The sequence below is a fragment of the Globicephala melas genome, chromosome 3 (assembly GCF_963455315.2).
Source record: "Globicephala melas chromosome 3, mGloMel1.2, whole genome shotgun sequence".
Lineage (NCBI taxonomy): Eukaryota > Metazoa > Chordata > Mammalia > Artiodactyla > Delphinidae > Globicephala > Globicephala melas.
The window spans coordinates 143,491,790-143,512,362 of record NC_083316.1 but is presented as its reverse complement, the minus strand read 5'-3'; the positions used below and the strand labels follow the sequence as shown (position 1 = coordinate 143,512,362).

The 20,573-nt window shown below is 38.8% G+C and overlaps 1 protein-coding gene across 5 annotated transcripts in view; it reads right to left on the bottom strand.

Moving 5' to 3' along the window:
- Positions 1–20,157, bottom strand: part of RARS1 (arginyl-tRNA synthetase 1) — a 36,483-nt gene extending 16,326 nt beyond the window's left edge. For all 5 annotated transcript variants that reach the window (XM_030829980.2, XM_060296582.1, XM_060296583.1 and 2 more), the window contains exons 1-12: positions 20,050–20,157; positions 18,593–18,727; positions 15,058–15,246; positions 14,037–14,145; positions 13,247–13,347; positions 12,693–12,814; positions 11,622–11,742; positions 9,831–9,960; positions 8,509–8,613; positions 5,324–5,502; positions 4,850–4,959; positions 2,261–2,366 (exon numbers count right to left, since the gene is read on the bottom strand). In XM_030829980.2, the coding sequence (XP_030685840.1) occupies positions 2,261–2,366; positions 4,850–4,959; positions 5,324–5,502; positions 8,509–8,613; positions 9,831–9,960; positions 11,622–11,742; positions 12,693–12,814; positions 13,247–13,347; positions 14,037–14,145; positions 15,058–15,246; positions 18,593–18,727; positions 20,050–20,094 (1,452 nt within the window). In that variant the 5' untranslated portion in view covers positions 20,095–20,157. The remainder of the gene's footprint in view (positions 1–2,260; positions 2,367–4,849; positions 4,960–5,323; positions 5,503–8,508; positions 8,614–9,830; positions 9,961–11,621; positions 11,743–12,692; positions 12,815–13,246; positions 13,348–14,036; positions 14,146–15,057; positions 15,247–18,592; positions 18,728–20,049) is intronic.
- Between the last annotated feature and the right edge of the window lie 416 nt (positions 20,158–20,573).

The window sequence follows — 20,573 nt, the reverse complement described above, 5'->3', positions numbered from 1 at the left end:
GAAATATGGCTGAGAATTTTCCTAAACTGATGAGGAACCCAACCCACAGGAAGCTCAGCAACTCCCAAGCAAGGTAAGTACAAAGGAAAGAAGGAAACTCCCTAACTCCCTCTCCAAACCAAACCTAGGCAATAAAAAAAACTGCAGGGAGGAATAAAGTTCACAGGAAAGGGTAAATATGTGGATAAATATAAATGAATAGATGGTCTAAAACAAACACTGTACAAAAGACTTGAACAGACCCTTCACAAAAGACACCCAGATGGCCAATAAGCAACAGTCAACATAAATTACTCATCAGAGAAATGCAAATTTTAACCATAGTGAGATGCTAATACACATTCACCAGAAAAGCTAAAATAAAAGACTCACAAAAAGTTATAGTGGAAGATATGGGGCAACTGGAACAATCACATACTAGTGGTGAGAGTGTACAATGGTTACAACTCTGTCCTTGGCACAATTTTTAATAAAGTTAAGCATAAGCCCACCCTACAACCCATCAATGCCATTCCTAGATATACATCCAAGAGAAAAAGTGCATGTACCCATAGAGTGGCTTGAACAGCAATGCTGAAATTAATTTATTTGTAATAGTCAACAAACAGAAACAACCCTAATGTCCATCAACAGAAGAAACATAATACTATTAGCTAGGGACTTCCCTGGTGGCACAGTGGTTAAGAATCCACCCACAAATGCAGGGGACACGGGTTCAAGCCCTGGTCTGGGAAGATCCCACATGCCGCGGAGCAACTAAACTCGTGCACCACAACCACTGAGCCTGTGCTCTAGGGCCTGTGAGCCACAACTACTGAGCCCGTGTGCCACAACTACTGAAGCCTGTGCGCCTAGAGTCCATGCTCCACAACAAGAGAAGCCACTGCACACCTCAACAAAGAGTAGCTCACGCTCGCCACAACTAGAGGAAGCCCGAGAGCAGCAATGAAGACCCAATGCAGTCATAAATACATACATACTATTATCTAGCAATAAAAAGAAATGAACTACTGATACACCTGGAAAACAGAACACACGTTATGATTTCATTAAAGTCCTCAAACAAAACTGATCTATGGTGACAAGAAACTTTCTGGGGTGATGGAAATATAACTTGATTGGTTGGTGTTATCATGTCTATACATATGTGTGTGTAAAAATTCGTCAAGCTTTACATTTTACTGTATGCAAATCAAAAGATACTAGCTGAAATGGCCAAATAAATAAAAGAGTCAAAGCAGTTTTTGTTATCATGCAGACTAAACAAATTGATTAGGTGACTAAATTTTCCATTTTTCATCTGATTGTGCCACTTGTGCCTAGGCCAGAACTAAAAGGCAAAACCATTCTGGAGATACCAACTGGGTATACCTGACAACCACCTACTGGAAATAGAGAAAAAAAGTATTTTACATTTCATTTTGCTAACAGTGGAAAGGGAACAGATGGGAAGAATGTAGCCTTACAGCCTGCCTTCATGTTCTCTGGATTATCAGTGATCTACCCAAACCAAACAAGACAGTGTGTCCTCAAAGAACCTTTTTTTTGTTTGGCTCTTTGATGTCTACATTTCTTCCTATTCTGTGTCTCTTTCTGTCATTTTACTCTTCTGTTTATAGTAATTATGTTCATTCCAAAATACCACTTGACTTGCAGGAGAGTAAAAGACCTAAGACTCTTTGAATCTCAATCCTTGACCTCTGTTATTCCCATCTTAAATTTTTTTTGATGCTTTTTTTCCATTTTGATGCAGTTCCTCCAAATTCCACACAGATCCAACCTCAGTCCTTTCTAAGGGTGCTATGAAAGCCCATCATGTTTCCTACTCTGATGGCTCGTCAGTGGCCAAGAGTGGTAGGTGTTTACTGCTATGATCATTCTACAAATGCTCCCAGACAAAGGAGCTCAGCAGACGTACACTCTAATGTAGGCTCTTCACTCAGACCGTCTCAATCTTCAATATTCTCCCATCACTGGTTCAAAGCAGTGACAGGTGAACTGCCAATAAGAAGCAGATATTCTACGCCACATTAACAAAGGCGAAAAAGGCCATGGCCTTTTGTAATAGCCAAGAACTGTATTTTCACAATAAATACTCAACAATTCAAGAAACAAACTGTGCAATAAAATCTGAGTACTATAAGCCTGTCAAAAGTGGACTGACTCCTTATAATCCTTCCCAGTTCTCTCAATAAAGACAAAAATAAAAAACCACAACACCATGCATGCTACACAATACACAAATAAGTCTTTGGATTACCTTGTCTCTTTCTTTTTCCTTCAATTTGTCCATGGAGCGTTTTAGTCCTTCTTCCAGAAGGTCTATGAGGCGCACCGTTTCACCTGATCGTGTTTTAAACTTCTTCCTAATAAAATTTAAATGTCCCAGTTAAACAGATTTTGAAGCAGACCTTCCAACTTAGAAATCTTTGAAAATTAAGGTTTGACACTGCCTTATTCAGCTGACAACCAGGGAGGATGCCAAAAGAAAGTAGATACAGTCAAGTGTCTTTCATCTATTAACCCTCAACTCCAAGCATTCTATGCTTTAGACCCCTAATAGCATTCTCTACATGTTCACCTTTAATACATTCGTTAAAACGGAAAAAAAGAAGACATCCGTTAATTTGTTCATTTTTCTGAACACAAAGTTTGGCTCAGTTGTTTTACCTTCTTAGAAAATTATTAATTAACTACACTTTTGCTTCTAGAACTGCTTGGGAAATAAGCAAATTCTTAACTGGAATCTTACTTGCATTTCTCTGAATAGTAATTCCACCTGTCCAGTGGTAACCAACCCTAGAAGCATATCGGAATCAGCCTGAGAACTTTAGAACTGGATGCCAGGGCCCCATTCATACTCACTGAAATCAGAATCTCTGTGGATGGGGCAAAAGTACTGATAAGCACTGCCCTGAGTAACTGCACTATTAAAAAGCATTTCATGAGGGGCTTCCCTGGTGGTGCAGTGGTTGAGAGTCCGCCTGCCGATGCAGAGGACACGGGTTCGTGCCCCGGTCCGGGAGGATCCCACATACCGCAGAGCGGCTGGGCCCGTGAGCCATGGCCGCTGAGCCTGCGCGTCTGGAGCCTGTGCTCCGCAACGGGAGAGGCCACAACAGTGAGAGGCCCGCATACCGCAAAAAAAAAAAAAAAAAAGCATTTCATGAAAATTGGATTTTACCTATTAAAAAGAAGTTTGCAAGACATCCAAGTATATGATGTCCGTCTTTTTCTTCCTGTTTTTTTTAAGTTAAAAAAATCCTTCAATCCCAATAATGGTACAAAGGAAGCATGTTTTTCTATCTAACACAAAGTCTGCCAAAGTAATTGTGATATTTCCTGTTAAAGTTATATGTTCAGAGCTGCCTTAAAAAGGATCATCTTGCCCTTCATTATAGAATTACCATCCCCTCGCCTCCTTGAGTGTTCCAACAACTTCCAGACCTTCTGTGTGATGAAATGATATCCATCATAAAGCCTAGCCAAAATGTAAGAAAGCCTTCCTTAATGTCTCCACTTTGCAATAACTGGTCTTTCCCATCATTCCCTACCTGCGCCTGCCTTGAATTTTTGCTTTTTGTGTTGGTCTACTCCTCTGACCAGTGGTTCTAATAAGAGGGATGCATACCTGACTACCAAAAGAGCTTTCAAAAACAGATGCCTAATACCCACTGTAGACCTAATAAGTCAGTAACTCTCCTGGTAGGGCCTGGCATGTATATTTTAACAGGCTCCACAGGGAACTGCTCTGCTTTAGATGACAGGCTTCTTCTTCAGGAAGGAGGCCATGTTTTATGTTATCTTCATGTACACACTGTGGAGCACCCAGCCAATGAGGTGCTCAATAAACAGGAAGATGATCAAATAAAATGATAACTTATTTATTGTAAAAAGCCTTAAAACAGAAAAATTCACTAAAAAATAGATGGCAGAATCTGAGCATTTTAATGTCACTATTTAAAATACGGTAGGCTGCTACTGGCTAACTATCACTGATATTATTTTTCTTTTTTATGGTGTAGGACACCATAATTACATGATACCGAATGCAGAAATATAAAACCACCAAAAAAAGAAGTAAAAAATTCCTTAGCCATTACATGATAAATTAAATGCCAATATATAAATATTGGTGATAAATATCAGACATAAAAGGTAAATGTGTTAATTTTCTCCTAACTGTAGGAATAATCATCTAAATGTTAGTCAAAAAAACCAATAGGGGCTTCCCTCGTGGCGCAGTGGTTGAGAGTCCGCCTGCCGATGCAGGGGATGTGGGTTTGTGCCCCGGTCCGGGAAAATCCCACATGCCACGGAGCGGCCATGGCTCACGGTAAGGACCCAGTGTCTTCTAATTAACAAAAAAGCGCAGCTATACAGAAGAGTCATATGTTACAATTAAATGTCTGATCTAAGGTATTTGGTCTCCATATAATCTTGTATCTAAAATAAATACCCTGACACCCCTAGCCTGCCTTTTACATGCTTAAATTAGGGCTTTTGTACACTGGTTTGTTAAGCATCTTGAGCTAGCTTATGCAGTTTTTAGAAACATCACCCACTTTTACGTGATGGTAGTATTTAGGTCATGTCACCAAATCTAAAATGATATGGTGATTAGTTAAGTGATCCTAAGACAATATTAAATGTAAGATGTTAAAAATTTCTCTGAATTCTCCCTAAAAGGTTACATTCTCTGGCAGTGATAAGACATAGGTACAAAACATCTCAGCTGCGTACACCACTACAGCATACGTAGACTATGGTATCAAATGAAATATAGCCTCTTTCAAAGAAATCTGGGGGTCAGGTGTGTCATTTCCACCTTCAGATTTTCCAGACTTACTTGTCTTCCCCCAGTACCACACCAAATCCAGCATGAGACACTCGAGTTACTGCAGGGTCATACCAACCAATCATTTGAGCACCACCAAATATTGTCTGGAAGTGTAAAGACTACAAAGAAATAGAAAGAGAAAGTTACTTGCTAAACTTTCTAATTAAAAAAATGACTGAAAGCTCTTCTGCTTAGGAATAAAAATTTGTAAAATTCAAATCACTCACACATCTTGTAAGGCAAGTAAAGTTGTAAAAGCTCTTCTTTATTCCTTATACATGAGAAAAGGAACACCCTTTCAGTTTACAGAGACAAGCGGGAAAGCTGAGAAGTGTACAAGTTTGGCCAAATCCAAACCCTGTTCTTTTCCTTATATTACATTACTTTTCTGAATTTTTGTAGGGAAATTTATAGGGTCTTATAGAGCCAAATGCCTCACCAACTGGACAATCTAAACATATACAAATCTTCAAACTCACTTACTTGTCCACTGTCTACCACATAGATGATCATATCTGCTTTTTCCTCAAACAGTCTTTGTTTAATAGCAGCCAGGTCAGATGTATCATAGGTATAACCTCCATCTGATTTTACTATGGTTAATGGTATGGAACATCCTGGAACAAACACAATCTTTCTGCCATCATCCACTTGCACAAATCCTAGAAAAAAAAAAAAACTTTATTAATAATGTTAAAAGAATCTTAAAGGACTATAAATGCTTAGCCATTATAGGATATTTATTAGAGAGCTCAAAAAAAAAATCACAGGATTTTTTCCCTCAATGTGACCTAGTATGAGCCTTGGAAAATGGCTATTGTCAAGGTTGTCTGGGCACCCAGGGTGTGTTCAGGGCACAGGTGAGATATCCTGGCAGTTTTCTGGACTAACACTACACTCTTCATAGAGCATCCCACTGGAGCCCAAACTCTTCATAGAGCATCCCACTGGAGCCCACCTGCTCAGCAGACACAGAACACGGAAATCTGTGCTTTGTTTTCAAGCTGGAGTCATAGCCTTCCTTTGGGAGGAGGATGCAATTTTTATCGTTACCTCTTAAAATGTATTCATTCATTTACAGTTTTAAAGTTAAAACTGCAACAGAGTTCAGGAAACAAACATGGCAGGATTTAGCATTTAGAATGGTTAGTGAAAAGTAAAAATAAAATCATGTTCATACACTCATAATGAAAAAGACAAAATTCTTGGATGCAAGAAAGGACAGGAGAGTACATGACGGTAAAAACAGCAATCTTTGAGTGCATGCTACTATGTGCTAAATACTATATTAAGCCTTAAATTCAACCTTCACAATAACTCTCTGCAGTAAATATTGTTATTACTGTTTTTTTTTTACACTTTAGGAAACTGATGCTTGGTAAGGTGAAGGCACTATAAAATGCTGGTTAAAAACAAACTCTGGGGCTTCCCTGGTGGCGCAGTGGTTGAGAGTCCGCCTGCCGATACAGGGGACACGGGTTCGTGCCCCAGTCTGGGAGGATCCCACATGCCGCGGAGCAGCTGGGCCCGTGAGCCATGGCCGCTGAGCCTGCGCGTCCGGAGCCTGTGCTCCGCAACGGGAGAGGCCACAACAGTGAGAGGCCCGCATACCGGAAAAAACAAAACAAAACAAAAAACAAACTCTGAAGCCAGACTGCCCAGGTTTGAATCTCAGACTTATTACTTATTAGCTATGTAACTCTGGGAAGTTACTAACTTCTCTGTGCTTTTCTCATTATTAAAATTTCATTATCGTAAGTGTACAAATAAAATATGCTAGAGAGGGTAGAGAAAAGGGAACCTTCTTACACTGCTGGTGGGAATGTAAATTGGTGCAGCCACTATGGAAAACAGTATGGAGGTTCCCCAATAACCTAAAACTAGAGTTGCCATATGATCCAGCAATCTCACTCCTGGGCATATATCTGGACAAAACTATAATTCGAAAAGATGCACGCACCCCTATCTTCACAGCAGCACTATTTGTAATAGCCAAGACATGGAAACAACCTAAATGTCCATCAACAGATGAACGGATGGAGAAGATGTGGTACATATACACAATGGAATATTACTCACCCATAAGAAAGAATGAAATAATGCCATTTGCAGCAACATGGATGGACCTAGAGATTATCATACTAAGTGAAGTAAGTCAGACAGAGAAAGACAAATACCATATGATATCACTTATATGTGGAATCTAAAATATGACACAAATGAACCTATCTACAGGACAGAAACAGACTCACAGAGAACAGACTTGTGGTTGCCAAGGTGGGGGGAGGGAGGGAGTGGGAGTGTGGGGTTAGCAGATACAAACTATTACATATAGAATGGGTAAACAAGGTCCTACTGCACAGCACAGGGAACTACAGTCAACATCCTGTGATAAACCATAATGGAAAAGAATACGAAAAATATGTATTTACACATACATACACACACACACATATATATATATATATAACTGAATCACTTTGCTGTACAGCAGAAATTAACACAACATTGTAAATCAACTATATCTCAATTAAAAAATTTTTTTAAAATTCATTATCTTAAAAGTATGGTCCCTAGGCTCCAGAACGTGACTAACAAATACCATTTGTCATTCAAGGAACCAAGTTTCCTTGCAGATATCAGATTGGTTGAATCCAGATCTAAGGCAAATGGTCGAAAAACATAAAAGATATTAAACCTTACAATAATGCTAAAAACAATCCAGTTGTCACATCTGGAAGATATTAAGAAATTAATTTATTATTCTGAAAATTGATAAAGAAAGAAAAATAAAGGACCAAGAATTTATACTGTTTGTCTTCTATGAATTGTACCTCAGGATAATCAAAATGATTATGTGACAAAGTTCTGCACATGGGAATTCCAGGTAACAAAGGAATGACAGAATGCCACCGTTTTCCAATCTCTAATGAAATAATGGAACAAAGTCATGACAATCAACAGCTGCTAAAACCTCTAGGGGAAAGTCTAATGGGGAAATTAAAGGATAGATCAGGCTGACAACACCTAAACCCACTAATTCATCTTAACATCATAGTAAGAGAGCCAACCAAAAATTGGCATTCTTGCAAATTAAACAAGACAAAACAAAAAAGGGAAGAAAATAAAAACACAAACCAGAATTTAATCAAACCTCTTTAGAAAATACAGATAGAGGAATTGTTACATAACATTATATGGGAATCTCTGTAAGACAAACAGCCTAGTTTCTTCAAATAAATGAGAAAAAAGGATGGGGCTAATGGAGAGAAACCCATGACCTACAGAATTTATAGCAAACAAATGTGCAGACACTGAAAAAAAATACTCATGATTAAAAAAGATTATGAATCAACTTGGGAAATTTGAACTCCTGACTCACTATTTAATATTAAGGAATTATTAACTGTCATGGAATAATAATGGTATTGTGGTTTTGGGGTGGGATGAAGGGCCTGTTGTTTCAGAGACAAACCAAAGCAGTTATACATGAAATTATATGATATAAGCAGTGTATATAGGAAGGTACTGACATAGTAAGATCGGCCTGCATTCATAATTAAGTTGGGTAACAAGTGCATGGAGTTGGGGATTACTAGAATATTCCCTCCGCTTTTGCCTATGTTTGAAAATTTGTATAATAAAGTTAAAAAAAAAAAACAACTCACCTCTATCTTCAAACTCCTTCACAATATCATTCATCATATCTTGATAGAAGGATTCTCCCCTCTCTATTAAAGAGATGTCCAACGCCTCATAGATTTTATTAAACTCTAGGGAAAAAGTTACCAAATAAAGAAAATGTATAATTTAAACAAATAGGAAACATGCATCTTACCTTAAAAGAAATTATTTAATTGAAGCATTTGGAAGGAAATTAATTACATGAAAATGTATGAAACAGAGCATTACATACATACTGCCACTTTGAAAATTTGGAAAGAATATATAGCAAGATACATATCAAAATTATTAATAGTGGGGAGGAATACAGATAATGTATTTCCTTTTTTCCTGTCTACATTTATTTTGTTCCTGCAAGGAACAAATACCTACTGTAATTTAAAAAAAATTTACTCTTAGGGGGCTTCCCTGGTGGCGCAGTGGTTGAGAGTCCGCCTGCCGATGCAGGGGACACGGGTTCGTGCCCCGGTCCGGGAAGATCCCACATGCCGCGGAGCGGCTGGGCCCGTGAGCCATGGCTGCTGAGCCTGTGCGTCCGGAGCCTGTGCTCCGCAACGGGAGAGGCCACAACAGTGAGAGGCCCACGTAACGCAAAAAAAAATAAAAAAAAAATAAAAAAAATAAAAAATTTACTCTTAGAAAATGTAAATGAGAAGAAAAAAAGAAAAGCCTTTCCTATTTGGAGTTCAACTGTTTACTGAATTTTCTTATATAGTTTTTTTCTAATTTGTATCATTTATCTGTTTCTCTAGCCACGCATTAGTGACACAAGATAACCTACAGTAGCACAACACATTTTACTGCCTAGTGTGGCAAAACAGCCCTCAGCCTTTTCCAAAGATCTACTGGCTATTCTTGTTCATTTATTCCTCAAAGTGACCTTTCAGATTATGTTAAAATTGTCTTAAAACCACAAATGAATGTGGAGAACTAGGGGATTCTGCATGACACTCTGTCCAAACATTCTATTCCATCCTTTTGTGTATTTCCCTTCATTTTAGCCCTACGCATTCCTGGATAGACTTATTCCTAACTATTTTTATAGCTTTGGATGCTACTGTGAATAGCATCTTTTTCTCTTCTACTTTCTTTCCTAACTAATTTTTCCTGACTTCTGAGGAAGTTAAATTTTGCACCTGCCTGTCTTTATAAACTTTCTTTGCAGTTTCAACTTCAGAAAATACTTAAGAAAAATAATTTGCTAGTCCTTGAAAATTTAACATGTCATTCAAGGTCAATTTTGAATACTCAAGAAACTGTATGCAATAGTATCTGTTAGATGAATGAACAAAGCCCAGAAACTCACCTTGGCGGGAGACATCACAGATAAGCTTCCAAGCTTTTATGATGTCTGGATTTTTACTCTGGAGCAAAACAACACACTGGTATGCTCTCTTCTTAAATTCCTCCTCGGTATCAAATCTCTTCTTGGATTCCTGTGTTTAAAAAAAAAAAAAAAGGTAAGGTTTGTAAAGAGTGACCCCCATATTTCTAGATAAAAAATTTGTACATTTCTCAAAAAGACCTAGACAAACCCCACAAATAGACCAGAGTGAGGAAGTAAAAATTTAGAACACCAGAACAAGTGCTCTATCTCAACAAAGAGTATTGTTACAAATGAATGCGCCAATAAAACCCTATTATTGCCTCTGAAATAATTTTTCTTAAAAATATAAAATTCTTGGGCTTCCCTGGTGGTGCAGTGGTTGAGAGTCCGCCTGCCGATGCAGGGGACACGGGTTCGTGCCCCGGTCCGGGAAGATCCCACATGCCGCGGAGCGGCTGGGCCCGTGAGCCATGGCTGCTGAGCCTGCGCGTCCGGAGCCTGTGCTCCGCAATGGGAGAGGCCACAGCACTGAGAGGCCTGCGTACCGCAAAATAAATAAATAAAAATATAAAATTCTCACCACAGTGCTACCTCTACTTTTCCAATTCACACCAATGCTATGTTCCAGGAGAGTAATAATGAATAGCTAACAGATGAGGAGGAATTTTCTGGGCTCTATTTTCCATTCTGGATGAGCAATTTTTTTTGTAATTAAAAATAAAATTCTTTCATTGTTTTTATATCTATTTTGAAAGCAACACATGCTTACTAAAAAAATATATATATATATTGTTAATCCCATCCCAAACTCACCAGCAATAACATTTTGATGGAAATTCTAGACATTTCTTTATAATTACAGATCTATGTGTTTAAAAAAAACTGGAAATATATGGCTTTTCTTTTACCTTGGTTTTAAAATTTAGCAATGTATTAAAAAATTTTATTGCATTAATAGATTTGCCTCATTATATTCAGTGCACAGAATCCCAAGAGACTGTAAGTTATTTCACCCACCAGTAAACAATTTATTTTCAATTTTTTCATTAGAAAATACATACCAAAATACAAAAATAACTTCAAAAAACCCAATAACAACCAACCAAAAGACCCACAAATGTTTACTTTTTAATGCAGTAATCCTATTCTTGTGATACTGTCTATCATAAGGAAACAATTTTAAAAGGAAAAAGACCTACAGTATGAAGTTTGAGCTCCCCCCAAATGGGGGAAGAAAATCCAACAATAGGGAGTGAAATAAACTTTGGTCCACAAATCCAAAATAATGTGCTGTTATAAAGTAACATGAAAGAGTTTGATAAAATGTTTAACAGGCAGAATATAAAAATGATATTATAACCACAAATGATATAATACATGTTTGAATGTTTGTATACGGATAAGTAAAGGAGTCACACTAACTGATTTAAAATTATGGTTTATGGTAAATTGTCTTTAAAAAACTGTTTATATATACTTAACAACGCTTTCAAAATATATAAAATGAAGATGAAAACTACAGCATCAGAAATTTTTAAATATTAAAATGTATTTTGACTAACAAACTCCTAAATTCACTTAAGAATGGGTAATGTAGTAGAATTAAATTTTTAACATACACCAATAAAAAAAGCAAGCATGATGTGTTAAGGAACAGAGTTTAGCAACTGTTATAGTAGCTTCAAATACCATTTTAAACTCCCTAAGGAAAACAAATAATTGTGATAAATGATAAACACACAAATAATAGAACAATAAATGAAATCAAACCTTATAAAAAGCCTGAAGATCCCCAATGGGAGGTGAAACTGTTAGGTAATCCGGAAATCTGTCTTGCAGGTGAGCAATGAGCATGCCAAACTGGGTTCCCCAATCTCCTACATGGTTTAATCTAATACCAAAAACAGAACATAAAATCACTTTAAAATGATAAACATGGTTAAATTAGAGGAATTATATTCCATTAGGAACCACTAACATTAAGTGCCAGTACATCACATTTAGTAATATATTTTTATGGAGGTGTTTCCTCAACTGGTCTGAGAGGCAAAGACCAGGTCTGTTATGTTTAGCATCGCATACCCAGGAATGGAGGCTGCAAACAGCAGGCCTCTAGGATTTGCTGAATGAATTTCCTATCAGTGGACTGTGATCTGTTTATTGTGTAGTTAACTGGGACAATGGCAGCTGGGCCAATGTTGGTCATTACCACAATTTTATGAAAATTTAACTTTTCAACTAATTATCTTAGTGTAATTAGTGGTTCCCAAATGTCAATGGACAAAATTTTTCAAAATATGTCAATCCAACCACTTCTCATTCCTCACGGCTTTCATCTAATCTCAAACCACCAGATCATCTCTTAACTGGATTATTAAAACAGCCTTCTAATTCATTACTATAGTTCTCCCTTAGTTGCCTAGCTTCTTCACAGGAACCAGAGTAATCTCTAATTAGATTACATGCCCTACTAACTTAAGACTTTCCAATAACTTCTCACTGCACTTAATAAAATCCCAATTTCCTACCATGGCCTACAAGGCCCAGCACCATCTGTTTCTTGCTTACCTCTCCCACTAGACTATATACCCCTAGTATACACGAGGCAATCAAGAAATATTTGTGGAACAAATGGGGGAGCTTTTTCCTTGGTTCCGCCCCCTACCCCAAGTCTTAAAAGCTGTTAGTCCAGAGGAGGGGCCAAGGACATAATTTAAAAGCCTAATGGGTGATTATGAAGCAGAACCACACTGATGAATCACTGATTTAGTCAAAGATTCTTTCTCAAGTGACATTTTCCCTTGTCTATAGAAATCTCCAAAGAAAGCCAAGAGTACATACCGCAGCACGTTATATCCTGCAAACTCAAAGAGGCGGCACATGCTCTCTCCTATGATCGTCGACCTGAGATGGCCTACATGCATCTCTTTAGCTATGTTGGGAGAGGAAAAGTCAACTACAACCTAGGATAAATAATAAAGATTTTTTTTAAAGGGGTATAAACATTTTATTCTGCTAACACATTCATTAATAACATTTAATAATAAACTTAAGACTTAAACAGTAGCTTGCATTGTAATTCAATTGTGTTAGGTTGTCTGATGAAACCTGTCCATTATTAACTGAAAAATAATCAAATTTGTTTAAACAAATTCTATTCTCTAATCTATTCTCTATTTCAGAGATAACTCATAAATATCGGTTGGCTACCTCAAATGCTTTATGGAATGAAAGGAAAAATCACATAGCAATCAAGACCCAGGGGAAAAGTTACTTCACAGCTGTGTTCATAATCTCAAAATATTAATGATTAAATCTCAGTAGAAGTAAAAGCCATTCCTAGTTATAACACAATTCTAATGTATTATTACATCAATCAAAAATTGTACATATACCTTTTTGTTTTCTCCAATGGCAGGTAGTTTAACACCATTCACCAAGAGGTTGGTCAACTGTTGTGATACAAAGCCCTTTCTTAAGTGGACATTAATAAAACCTAAAGAACAATAGACAAGAGAAAAAAAATCAGACAGCCTCCAAACTTGAGGATTGCTCACCCCCAAAGCCTTTCTCAATTTCACTTATGCTGGTTCCAGAGCCTTAGTCTGGTTCTGGCAAAACTTTTCAGGCTTCCAACACCACTTGGGGCCTTGGCTTGAGCACTCCTGTAAGTTCCCTGTTTCAGCATCTATTTCAAACTTTCACCACTCTCCTGAAAGCTTCTTACTTCAGGGCCCCTTCACTCTCAGCAAATGATTTATTTACCTCTTAACGGAAAAGAGGTGATTCTTTCGTACAGAATACCTGCCATGGTCTATCTCCTTTTTGCTGATGAAGAACTAAGCCAGAGGGAGAAAAAGTTAACTCATCCAAGACCAGTGTGGCTAAGTCTAGTTTAAAACTACAGTTTCCTAACTCTCAATCTAAGGTGCTTTCATCATCTTGTTCAGTATACAAGTTATAACCCTATGTTTATATTTAAAATGGTTTTCTTGGGAATTCCCTGGCGGGCCGGTGGTTGAGACTCCGCACTTTCAATTCTGTGGGCCCGGGTTCAATCCCTCGGTCGGGAAACTATTGGTAAAAATCCTACAAGCTGCGTGGCACGGCTAAAAAAAGTTTTCTTATTTCTAAAGGACTCAGCAATCAATACAACTACTTAAGAAAGATAACATTATGACATACCAGGACCAGCAATTTCAACTTTTTCAATATATTCATTGTCTGGGAGGTGTTTGATAATGTTTCCAGCAATTTCCCTTGGATTAACTTTCTGCTCCTTGGTTTTGAGCATCTATAAAACATAAATGATTCATTACACAACAGGTTTCAGCAAGGTAGTAGGAAATGCACAACTGACAAAGCATCAGATGCATTTGACATAAGACCCATCAAAAGGCAGAAAAGCAGAGACCAATAACCTTGTAAAGGGATTGATTAAAGCATCATACATCAAAGTGCCAGAAGGAATAAAAAAGTGCCAAAACCACAGGACCTCCATTTGAAAATGAGTTGCCAAAACTAGCTAGAACTTTTTAATGAAGACTTCTAAAGTCTTTAGTTATAATGCCCGTTTCCAGGATATTCACATTCCTAATTTGCAAATATTCAGAGTTGAGTAATAAACAGCACCCTTATAAACTTAACCCCAGCGTAGACACATAAAAATTATCTAGAAAAAAATCTGGTCTCTTTAGATGAAGCCTTTCTATTCAGCAATGAAAAGAAAGAAAAAGTCCCAAACCAGGGGCAATAAACTACTAACACATTAGACAATGTAGCTCTTAAAAACAGGGAACTCCTCTGCCTGAATATGAAATACACAAGCCCACCTCAAAGACACATCTCCACCAAATATTTGATGGGAATGCTGGTTCCAGACAGCTAACTTTTAATCCCTCAACAATAACACAAAGCCATCCTGGACACAAAAGGAGGGAAGTGCCAAAACAATACCAACTATTACCCTTAAACACTGAGAATATATATATATATATATATATAAAATATAGATATATAATTTAAATATTCAAATTAGTGGTTTTTAAAAATTAAAAACATACATATTCCCTTTCTTCAAGATTTTCCAGAACCGTGGAAAATGTTTTCACTGAGGATACAATTTGATATTATTTATGCAAATGGTAATAATTATAATGCTTAAGAAAATCAAGTCATCAAGAATGCTTTATAATAATATAATCACCTGAGAGATACCCATAGCACTATTACACTGATAGTCCCCAAACTTGGGCTGTTGACTTGGTGTCACTATCAGTGGAGGATTTTCCAAATCTGGATAGGCAGCCTTAATGGCACAACCAAAGACCTCTTGTAGGCAACTATTGATGTTAAGCATATTTTTAGTTGGTTTGCTCCTTTCTGCTTGAAGACTCTGTAAGAAAAGAATGAAAATGTCAATAAATTCTAAATTATCATACAAAATTTTCCCAAATATTTTGCGAAACCTTGAAATGTCTTCAGAAGAACTGAAAGGTAATATACACTGATAGTGTAATGCTCTCATACCTAGGATATGCTGAGAAACATTAATAGGACAAGTCTATCCCATAGCATCTAAGACATACATGTAAAAACGTCCTGAGTACTTTCTTTCTACAGTTATTTATTTATTTATTTATTTTGCGGTACGCGGGCCTCTCACTGTTGTGGCCTCTCCTGTCGCGGAGCACAGGCTCCGGACGCAGAGGCTCAGCGGCCATGGCTCACGGGCCCAGCCGCTACGCGGCACGTGAGATCTTCCCGGACCGGGGCATGAACCCGCGCCCCCTGCATCGGCAGGCGGACTCTCAACCACTGCGCCACCAGGGAAGCCCTCTACAGTTATTTTATCAGAACAGAAATTAGCAATAGAGAGTAAGGGGCTGATTGGATTTTCTCAGCTTCCTTAAAGCACAGAGAAAATAATACAAAATAAATCCTAAATAACTTCTTATCAAATGCTGGAACTGAAAGCTCTATGAACAAAAGAAATAAAAAAATATATTCTCTCCATTAAAATGCTGACCCCTTCAAGGCATGAAATGAAACAGATAAAAAATACTGCTGGGTAATATTAATATATCAGAATAACAGGTTGTTTTGTCTTACTGCTATTCCCATGTTGGACTACTACTACCTCCTATTTCTCACTTTCCCTGAAGTGGAATATATTCACATAAGATGGTGTAGAATTAATTAATTACCTCTATTATTGCAGTTTTCATACCTTCTCCAAATTATCTGTCTGTATCACCAGACTTCTGATTGCAAAGAAAGTGTCCTATTTATGGCTCTATCCCTGGCACCTAGCATTGTACCTGCCATGTAGCAGGTCAAGATGACTGGTGACTGAACACATACGCTCATAATGGAATACAAATGAAAATGCTGCTACAAAGTAATCACAACTTTACATCAGTCAAAATGCCAATGATGTGCAATATGAATGACAACAACAATGAAAACTATTATTCGAGTAGTATTGAACTGAGTACTACTGAGTAACTTGAGTCTCAAGAACTGAGTCAAGTGCTTTATTTATTTATGTGCATTATTTTACTTCATCTACATAACAAAAATTCGGTTTGTGACTACTATCATCATTTCCTTGTGGGCTAGAGATTAAGTAACTGGCCAAAGATAACAAAGGCAAGTGGCAAAGTCAGGATTCATGGTCAGTACTGCTGGAATGGAGCATTTCAGGTTCTATGCTTCCTCATCACCCTCTCTACCATATGGAAGAAATTATATTCTTTAAACTCACTAAAATACTGATTTAAAATTTTAGTTAGTCAATAATTGACTCCCCTGTGATGCCACACTCAAAAAAGGGGAAGATATGCTTATCACAATCTAAAGGTTTCCAATAACAAATACTGGGTTGGCTAAAAAGTTCATTCGGGTTTCTAACATCTTAATGGAAAAACCCGAACAAACTTTTTGGCCAACACAATACTAAAGTTTTTAGATATGATCCTAAGACCCAAAACCAATTGTAGATAAATCTCAATCTATTTTTAAAGGCTGGGAATATCAGTATATATGTATGGATGTGTGTATGTTTTTGTGTGTATATATGTAAACACATGTATATGAATCCATTGTACTTGATTTCTGCACCATGCAATTAAGTATTTGACTATAATTAAATACTTTTCCCCAACCTGTTTCGTATGTGCAAGTCTTTTCTCCCCCAAAATGGTAAGTTCCATGAGGTTAAGAAATATTACATACGGTACAAACACCTTTGCTATAACTCACTATAAGCATTCTGAAACACCTCACATTATGCAAAAAAAAACCCAACAAAACCTCCTAAAACCACAGAGCTTATGAGAAAATTAGCATCAGAAGCAGATTACTCAAAATCTCTGATTTTGTAATAAGAGTACCATCACATAGCAATCTTAACATTGTCACTGGTGAAAAACGTACCCATAATTCTAATAAGTACTAAGTAAATATAAGACTTAATCTTGGGTGGGGGGAAGACAGCTCAGTAGGAGGGGGTATACGGAAGAGTTGAGGCTGTTGAGTTAATGAAAACAAGGGCAAAAATGTCTCTGAGACAACCATCCAACACGTGTTTCTAACTCAGAGCATGTGGCCAAAGTGAGCCAGAGGAAGAGGGTAGGGAGAATGGGCATCCCGCACTATTTATTCTTCTGTGGCTTGCTGTTCTCTGTTGGGTACTTTGTATTCAGTGCTGTTACTCAGTAGGGCAAAGTATCTACGAAAGAACCAATATGCCTTCCACATTACACTGACGGAATTCTCCTATTTACAATTAGAGCTAGTTCCCATTATGAAAATGTGTATTAGAATACATTGTACTTCCTTTTGTATCTCTTCCCTCCTAGACTCTAGCACATATTAGGCATTTAACAATACCTCTGAATTGAAATAAATATAATAGGGAAATGAGTAGAAGTAAGTGCAGAATGAATGAGGTAATCAGAAAGGTGAGATATTTTGGGGGCAATTCCATGGAAAAGGAATTTTGTGATTTTAGAAGACTCAAAGCTATTTTAAGCGGAAGAGATCACAGTAGGTAATAAAAAAGACTTCACGGGAGTGGGGCAGGCAGAGTCTAAGATGAATAAATGGGGTAAGCTTTGGAAAAAAGGTATAATGCCAGTGCAGCCTGGCTGAAAGTAGTACACACACAGGAGAACAATTATGGGAGTGAGGTCATCCTCTAGGATGTGTCATCAGCAGACCTGAAAGGCAGGCCAAGAAATTAAAACCCCAACTGAAGCAAGCTCACTATGTTGACAAAACTTATAAACACCGTTAGATCATGAAGTCATTAAATAACCAGTACAACACAAGCTTCCTGGAAAAAAATGTTCTGAAATTTTAAGTGGAAAAAAATATATATATGACGTTGTAAAATACGAAAGTAAAACTGTACAATAACCAACTTAAAGCAGAGAAGGGCTGTGGGTGTATTTAAAAATATTTCCATTTGATAGAAGCAATTATGTAAAATTAAGCTGGCCAAACACTTAGTATGATGAAACATTTCAAAGGGCCCTAGAAGGACAAGAGCAATTGCTCCATTATCTGCACCAAAAACTGAGTCCTAACTTGTCTCATGCAGGGAGAAAGGACATGGTTTCTTCACTCCTTTTTCCAAATTCCTCAGGGCATGCTTTCAGAATCTTCGATAACAAGGATTTTAAAAAAAGACACAATAATTTAAATTGTAGAATGAAACTAGAACCTAGAGTACTCACCTTTTGAAGGATATTCAGCCGATACTTTAATTTTAAATTTTCTTCCCGCAACTGTTCCAAATTTGAAGAAGCTTCTGAACAGCTGCAGTTTTTCAACCGATCAATTTCAGCAGTCAGAAACGTAATCTCTTTCTCCTAGGAAAGAAAAGCCACTTTATTCGGTCCGTCATAACTGATGATTCCCACGACGTGATAAATTGAACCACAGGCTTACTTCCTCCTTTCCCCTCCTCTCCACCTGGGTGTGGCAGAGGTGATGGGAATGAAGGAGTTTCCTTAGGATAAGCTGTGAGTTTTCTTCCTTGAGGTTTTTGATGACATTAGGATATTATCCTTGATAAGAAAAAACGAAGCACGTGTGTTGGCGGGGAGAAACAGGAGTGTTAAGCATGCAAGGGGATAAGCTTCAGATCGCTTGTTTCTTTTTTGGCTCAAGTGCCACCCCTTCCACCTTTTCTGAGACACAAGGATTTTCCCATTTTTTCCTCTCTTTGTTTCCAGGGTCGTAGGTCCTAGCCTAGATGTTCTCCTCCAACTAAAGACATGTCCAGTCAAAAGAAAATCAAGCTTCCAACCTAACTGCATTACTAAGGGAGACACGCCCTCACTTTAACTGTCAGATTGTCTACCTGGACATAACTACAGCCGAAAACATTGCCATAAATGAGCATACGTTATGTTACAGGCACTGAGCTAACACTTTTCAGAAATTATCTCTATTATTCTTATCACAACCCAGCGAGAGGGTACTTACAGCCCCACACGGACAAAGACCATGCGAGGAGAGCGGTAAAGAACGTGCCAATCTACCTGACCAACTTGTACTGTTGTGAGGGATTTAGCATAAAGCAGTTCCCGTGATGAGATGACACTGCGTAACCTACATTCCCATCACCCCTCCCACCTCTCCCTACCTGGGCCTAGAGGGTAAGGGAACTGTCACTTTTTGACAAAGTATGACAGTTCTTCCCCCCACGAATACTGAGGGCAAGAGAGCAAACTCCTGCTTGATAATGAACGACTGCACGGGCTTTTCAGGATTCCTCTTGCTCAGCAGCACGGCGAGAACGGTGGCTGAGCTGCAAACAGGACCCAGGGCCCCTCTGCCTGGTCCCGCGCTTCCACCGAGAGCGCGCGCGTGCTCGGGAAAAGACGAGCACTGCTCGAGGCTGTACTCAACACGCCAGGCTCCAGCACCCCACCCCCCGGACACGCTGGCTTGGGGAAGTCATAGAGAGGGGGACCCTCCACCTCGCTGAACGTCACCGTCACCCGGGCCTGGAAACCACGGGTTCTTCCTCTCCCACCTCTGGGAGAGCGTTTCTGGGAGGGCATTAGCTTCCGAGGCAGCGCAGGCCGGTCCCCACCTCGCTGCCGTCGCCTTATCGCTGCCCGGGCAGGAGCCGGGCCCCGGCGCCTCCCTTCCAAACCTTCCCACCGGACCCACGCGGTCCCACCTGCTGCAGCAGCCGCGCGGAGCAATGAGCAACCAAACCGTCCATCCTCTCGTCAGCGGCTTACCCACCAAGCCGCCGGAAGCGGAAGCGGCAAGCCCCGCCGGAAGCGGAACCCCTCTCCCTCTGCTCTTCCCGGCCCCGCCCAGCCGTCTCGTGGGTGTCGCCTCTGCTGCCCCCTGGTGAAATCCAGGAGACACTGCGGGGAGAACCCGCGGGAATTTTCTGCCAGGATTGGGGGCGGGGGCTGCAGCCTTTAGATTCTGATGTTGGGACGAGGGCAAAGGATTTGAGGGGAATCGGACCAGAGCTGCTCTGTGCTCGACTGACTTGGACAGAGGCACTTACCTAAAGCCTTTGTCTCTCAAGGGCTTCATTTAACCCCTCCGTGAAATGGGTACAGAACTAACAAAAGCCATTAATTTATTCAACAGAATTTATTATGTCCATTAATATGCCAGCACACTGCCAGGCGCTGGAACACAGCTGGAAGCAAGTCCGACAAGGTCCTCACTTTCATGGAAGTT